Consider the following 7,189-nt stretch of genomic DNA (forward strand, 5'->3'; position numbering starts at 1 on the left):
AGGGAGGTGGGGCTGAGAGAGCTCTTTCGAGAACTGCTCCTGAGGGAACAGCTCTGAGAGAACTTGTAACTGACCCAAGGTCATGCCAGCAACTGCAAGTGGAGGAGTGGGGAATCAAACCCAGCTCTCCCAGATTAAGGTCTGCACACTTAACCACTGCACCAAACGGAGTGATTTATAGCTCCCTATTTTATCTGTGGTTTTAGCTGGGGATGTTTTAACTATTATTGTAAGCTGCCTTGAACCAAGAGGGAAGGCAGGATACAGAAGTTCTAATAAATAAATAAACAAACAAACTCAGTAAGCTGGTGGGCAGGCATGGCCGAAAAACAACTGTGAATGTCGGCTCCAGTTCCTGGCTGCTTCCCGACGCCCCTCCCCTTCAAAGGAAGCATCGATGGCAGCTCGAACTGGGGATTTCCCCGAGAGAAGCAGAGAGAAACTGTCAGCAACGCGAAGGGAACTGGGGGTGCAGTGGGGGGGGGGGGTGGGGGGGTGTCAACCAGCAGCAGCAGGGCTTTACCAACAGACCAAGCTACCCAATGCAACTTTTCCCCCCTTTTGCATTCCAACATCATGCATTAACCAGAGGCAAATGAGGATGGCAAGGATCCTGTGCTTTGGAAAAGCTGGGTAAAAGGAGAGGAACATCAGGAGCGATGCTCCCTCTAAGCTGTGGAGACCTGTCAGCAAAAATTCTACTTGGTGAGCTAGTGGCATTAAAGTTGTGAGCGAGCCATTTGGCTGCTGCATAAATTGGTTTGCTCTGGAGCCCTCCTTCCTGAGCTAAGGCAAAAATGTGTGAGCTGGAGGCTAAAAACCTGTGAGCTAGCTCACACTGACTCAGCTTAGAGGGAACACTGGTCAGGAGTGTCATTTATAATGCAGAGGTGAGGAGAGCGGCATCTGTCAGAATTCCCGCTTCTGCCCAGCTGTGGAAGGCAAAGGAGCCTTGCTGCTCTTAACATAAGAGACGCCAGTGTTGGATCAGGCCAAAGGCCCATCCAGTCCAACACTCTGTGTCACACAGAGGCCAGAAATACCAGGTGCCATCAGGAGGTCCACCAGTGGGGCCAGGACATTAGAAGCATCCGATCGCCTTGAACCAGATCCAGTGGATCCGTTCCGCTAAGGCTTGGAGCCTTCCCCCGGAGCAACGACTTCAGAGAATTTCTTGCATTGCGTCAGGGGAAGGCACCTCCCAGAAGAGGAATCCACTGTCGTCAGCAAGACAGATCTGCACAATCCAGCCCCTACTTAATAAAATCGATTGCATCTCTTTGCAGACTCCGAGGTTACCTTCTCCTGCCTCATGTTCCGGAAAGAAGGGGCATTGCCTTTCCATCTGTGAAGTCTTGCAGATGCTCTCAGTAAAGAGGGAGTTGAGTGAGAAGAGCTACATCATTTCCCTTCTCTTCTATTCTGTCTTCTCCAAAAATGATTTTTTTTCATCTTATTGATAATTACTGTAAGAATTTCTTCTAAAAATCATAAAATGCCTCAACAGCTGTGGGCACGTGTACACAGTAAAATCATAATACAGGAAATCAATAAAAAATAAAGAATAAAAGGTTAAACTCCCCAGCTAACCTATGGGTGCATTCAGACAGGCAGATAATCCTGCCAATGGCCTGGCTCTAATTTGATCCCCATCTTTTTATCCGGTGTTGCACGACCACACGGTTCCCCCGTGAATCCCCTTCCTGCGTGTGGACTCTGTGGTGGACTGTCTCCACGGCGTCCACTTGAAGGAGCCGCATGGTCGTTTGTTTTTTTGGTTTTTTTAAAAAAATCTGTTTGTGCATGCGCATTGGCGCCTCAACGTGTACTTGTTTTTTCCGCGCATACGCAGAATTTAATGGTTAAAGCACCGCCAGTGGTACCTCCCTCTAGGTACCATTTCAATGAACGCAGTTCATAAATTTCACAGGCCATTCAGAAACATGAAACTGTCTGGAACGTTGGAGTGGAGCTCTGCAGCTGTCGCGCATTTACATGTTTATGTGCATATTGCTAAGAATTTTTTTAAATGGCAGCCGTTCTGGAGGGTCTGGAGTTAGACCATCCCGACGGAAGGATTGCGCGCTGGAATGATCAGACGGAGAGAAGTCCGCCATTGGCCCGTCAGCAAGCATTAGCCTCGGACTTTAACCGGTATCTTTAAAGTATGGCTCCCTGGTGGGGCGACACCTTTCCCAGATGTAACTGTCTGATCATTCCCTTTAAATACACTAGGCACTTGTGCCTGGGTCGGATCTAAAGACCCGTCTGATCGGGACCTTAAACCTGGCGTCTCTTGATTGCCTGCTTAAAAAGCTTTGTGTTGGGGCAATGTCCATCGCTCACTAAAATATCCACATCTCACTCCCAATACCTCTGAGGATCAGGGCTGTTCTCAAACACCATCAGACAGGCAAGGAAAGCGAGACACATACTGAATTTGCCCAAGCCCAGAAAGGGGAGAATCCTTGAGATTCAAAGCATTATGGAGTCTTTCCTTGCTGTTATGCGGCCACCCATGATGAACAGGATCCTTGTTACTGCTGGACAAATATGCCATGGAAACCATAGGGGATCTGCACTGGAACTTCTGCGCGGCCCAATTCAGTGAATTTCTCAGCATCAAGAACGAGCAGGAAAGTGCCTTGGTTCTGAAACAAGAAGGGCAGATAAAATCAAACGACAGTTACTTCCTCACCCATTCCAACTCTTATCCGATGAGGGAAGCTTTGACTTGTGACCTCAGGGCGCTTTCACGCATGCTAAATAATGCAATTTCAATCCACTTCAGTGACCGTTTGCAAGCGGATTTTGACATTTCACAGGAGCATATGTTATCTATGCCGTGCACTCTGCTATGCATGACAGTGCTCACTAGAGGGCATAGTACAACAGGATTTTAGCAGCCTAAAATTAAAAGTCCAAACGGCGTCCATTTTACAAGCGGTGAAAACTAAACTTACATGTTTGGGTGTGACCACTACTGACAGGATGACTCCGCTGTCTTCTCCAGTACCCTTAGGATCTGGCACAAACACTGGCTCGGAAGGATACATGCCTTCCTCTTTCCACATCTAGCAGGCAAAAAGAAGGGGTCAGAAGGGGCTTTGGATGCAGCTTTTCAGAGCTGATTCTCTAAAGTGGCCAGCCTCTAAGACTGGTGTGTGTGTGTGTGTGTGTGGAGTTCTTCCAGAAGAACTGGCAGTTTCCAAAGGTGGAATCCATGGCATCACTTCTCCAGGATTGCCAACCTCCAGGTGTTGCCTGGAGATCTCCTGGAATTACCACTGGTCCCCAGATGACATCGATCAGTTCCCCTGGAGAAAACGGCTGTTTTGAAGGACGGACTCTGCGGCATTATACCTTTTTCTTAAAATATATTTTTTTATTCGTTTTTAAATCGTCATTAACAACAATGAGCCTCAAAAGCATTAAACAAGCAACGACAAGAGATGAGGATCAAGTCGCATCAAAAGCCTATTGTGTAACAGAAAAAAACTATTTTAACATTTCTGAACATTTATCAACTTAACATTTTTGAACAGTTATCCCACTAACACCACTTACTCTTCTTGGCATTATGCCTCACGGAGAGATTCCCTGCCCTCCCCAAGCGCCACCTTCAAAATATCCAGGAATTTCCCAACCTGGAGTTGGCAACACTACTAATGAGTGCCTTTCTCTCCTCAAAACCACCCCAAGATCTTCAGCAATTTCTCAAACTTGAGTGGGCAGCCATATCTACCCCCCCCCCCTCAAAAAATCAACAACATGAGGTTATATTTAGCACCTGGCTTCCAGGCCACAGAGGAGCCCTCGCATGAGCTCACCTTCATCTCCTTGGTCTTCGTGTCGACCTTAACCAGCGAGGTTCCAACGATATGAGTAAACCCAGCGGCATAAAAGAAACGGTACTGCGTCCCATTGCAACGGGCATAATTAATCTGGGGGAATTCCATGCCTCCTGCTGCCCTCAGGCTCTCGTCATGGAGACCTTCGTATGTACACCAGATCTGGAAGAGGAATCAGCCCATCAGCCTCTCCTGAAGGTGGCTTTGGTAGCTCACGGTTGATCTTATGAAAAGCAGGTAATAATTATTCATGTTTACTGGGGGGGGGGGGATGAAAGGTGCTGGCCAACCTTAGAGATGGGTCTGTTTTCAGACTCAGATTTCCTTTCTGCCAAGGCAATATGGTCCCATTCTGAGAAGATAAGCAGGGTCAGTCCCGGTTAGGACTTGGATGGGAGGCCACCAAGGGAGTCCAGGGTTGCTATGCAGAGGCAGGCAAGGGCAGAACCACTTCTGAACGTCTCTTGCCTTGAAAACCCCATGAGGGATTGCCATAAACAGACTGCAACTTGATGACAATTTCCACCACCACCAGTATATGGAGCCAGCATATGGAGCAGAGATCCATCCGTGGCTCTTAGCCACAAGGTATAGATAGGAACTCTCAGTCTGGGGCAAGGGATGCTCTGTATTCTTGGTGCTTGGAGGGGGGGGCAACAGTGGGAGGGCTTCTAGAGTCCTGGCCCCACTGCTGGACCTCCTGAGGGCACGTGGTATTTTTGGCCACTGTGTGAAACAGAGTGTTGGACTGGAGGGGCCATTGGCCTGATCCAGCATTGGCTTCTCTTATGTTCTTATGTCTAGGGCAAGGGATGCTCTGTATTCTTGGTGCTTGGAGGGGGGGGCAACAGTGGGAGGGCTTCTAGAGTCCTGGCCCCACTGCTGGACCTCCTGAGGGCACGTGGTATTTTTGGCCACTGTGTGAAACAGAGTGTTGGACTGGAGGGGCCATTGGCCTGATCCAGCATTGGCTTCTCTTGTGTTCTTATGTTCAGTATACTCCTGCTTAGTTTCCCATAGCCACGTACTGGACAGTGGGACAAACAACAAGGATAACCACTCCCGCTGTGCTACTGCTTGTGAGTTTGTGGAGGGATCTGACTGGGCACCAGTATTCCCTCTAAGCTGAGTGAGTGTGAGCTAGCTCACAGTTCTTTAGCCTCCAGCTCACAGATTTTTGTCTTCGCTGAGGAAGGGATGGCTCCAGAGCAAACCAATTTATGCAGTAGCCCACTGTTGGAAATGAGCTGGATTCCTAGAGTTGGATTCTCAGTTCCCATTCTAGTTTGTTGTCAACCCAATGCCTGCATCTTCTTTGCCAAGCAGTGAGAATGCACAAGAAGGATTACAGTGTGTAAACATACATGAAAATAACAAATACACTGTAATAAAATGCAGAAATATAACTAAGGATTTATTTGTAGGTAAAGGTCATGAAAATATGGGATTCAATAAAGAATTAAGCAACACAACATAACATAATCACATATATAAGGAATATAAATAAGGTAAAGGTTCCCCTTGCTTGAAAGCCAGTCGAATCCGACTCTAGGGGGTGGTGCTCATCTCTGTTTCCAAGCTGAAGAGCCAGCACTGTCTGAAGACATTTCCGTGGTCATGTGGCTGGCATGACTAAACGCCGAAGCGCACAGAACGCTGTTAACCTTCCTACCAGAGTGGTACCTATTTATCTACTTGCAATGTCTTGCTTTCGAACTGCTAGGTTGGCAGGAGCTGGGACCAGAGACGGAAGCTCACTCCATCACACGGCACACTCGGGTCTCGAACTGCTGAGCTACTGACCTTCTGGTCTGCAGCTCAGTGTCTTAACCATTGAGCCACCGCAGCCCATATATATATATATATGTATGTGTTTGTGTGTGTGTATATTAAATTTAAATTTAAATTAAATTAAATATTTATATATTTAAATGTATATATATGTATGTGTGTGTTTAAATAAGTATATATTTAAATATAAATTCCATAGCAAAAACTATAAGTCATAGAATGGTCAAACAATAGGGATCCAAAAAAGTCCAAAGAATCGGCCCAAAGGCATCAGAACTTCAGAAGCAAGGCTTTACCAGCATTAGATTGATTCTCGCTTGATTCTCTGTATTACTTTTTGACTGGTGCCCAGATAAGTATATAAATGAGGATTTTTTGGAATGACTGTCTTCTTTAATGACTCTGACTTATGTAACAGTGATTAATTAATTGATGCACTGTGATTAGCTCCACTGATGAAGCGTGCCGAAATGAGGCTTTTATATCTGGAATCCTCATGTGCCTTCTGCCTGACTTTGTGTGACTTCTGCCTGATTTTTTTACTTCTGCCTTTTTTAAAAAAAACCCTTCTGCCTGACTTCTGATGCTCGGATCCCTTTGGACTGATTCTTTGGAATTTTTTGGATCGCTATTGTTTGACCATTCTCTGGCCGTGATCACACGGGGCAGTTTGGCCTGACACAGCCACCCCTCCCCTCTGGATCAAACGGGCGCAGTCAGGCAGGCACATCTGCCGGGCGTTGCCCGGCCATACTTATCCCCTCATAGGACGACTTGGAGCCGGGTTAAAAAGGCGCCACATCACAAGTGGTGTTTTTGGTTCCCCGCGCAGTCATTGCGCATGGCCAGATGTCTGAACGCGGGGGAGCGCGTGCAGAACGGATTTGGCAGTCTGAACCTGCAGATCCATGGCTGAGGCGCTGCTATAATGTGGATGCTTGACCACGGGATGTCTCCGTGGGAAATCCGTTGCAGGGTGTGCTGTGTGGCTGATACGTCCCACAACACGTTAAACCGGTTCAATTGGAGGCAACACTATATCACGCCAAGCCGCCAGTGTGGCCACAGCCTCTGACATCATTTGTGCTATCGTATTTATATTCCTTGTATATGTGATTATGGAACTGCGGTGGCTCAAGTGGTTAAGACGCTGAACTGCAGGCTGTGGAAGGTCAGTAGTTCAGCAGTTCGAGACCCGAGTTGCTGCATGATGGAGTGAGCTCCGTCTCTAGCCCCAGCTCCTGCCAACCTAGCAGTTCGAAAGCGAGAAATTGCAAGTAGATAAATAGGTACCACTTCGGTGGGAAGGCAACAGCGTTCCGTGCGCCTTGGTGTTTAGTCATGCCGGCCACATGACCACGGAAACGTCTTCGGACAGCGCTGGCTCTTCGGCTTTGAAACGGAGATGAGCACCGCAACCCTAGAGTCGGACTCGACTGGCTTTCGAGCAAGGGAACCTTTACCATTACCTTATATGTGATTATGTTATATTGCTTAATTCTTTATTGAATTCCACATTTTCGTGACCATTACCTACATATAAATTC

General features: G+C 47.3%; 1 protein-coding gene across 1 annotated transcript in view; it reads right to left on the reverse strand.

Annotated features, from left to right (window-relative positions):
* Positions 1-1,785: 1,785 nt before the first annotated feature.
* Positions 1,786-7,189, reverse strand: part of BCO2 (beta-carotene oxygenase 2) — a 27,686-nt gene continuing 22,282 nt past the window's right edge. The window contains exons 8-10 of the mRNA XM_015418012.1: positions 3,831-4,013; positions 2,964-3,074; positions 1,786-2,651 (exon numbers count right to left, since the gene is read on the reverse strand). Of these exons, the coding sequence (XP_015273498.1) occupies positions 2,538-2,651; positions 2,964-3,074; positions 3,831-4,013 (408 nt within the window). The 3' untranslated portion in view covers positions 1,786-2,537. The remainder of the gene's footprint in view (positions 2,652-2,963; positions 3,075-3,830; positions 4,014-7,189) is intronic.

Source organism: Gekko japonicus, unplaced genomic scaffold, assembly GCF_001447785.1.
Source record: "Gekko japonicus isolate JY-2015 unplaced genomic scaffold, Gekko_japonicus_V1.1 scaffold1241, whole genome shotgun sequence".
In the NCBI taxonomy this organism is placed as follows: Eukaryota; Metazoa; Chordata; class Lepidosauria; order Squamata; family Gekkonidae; genus Gekko; species Gekko japonicus.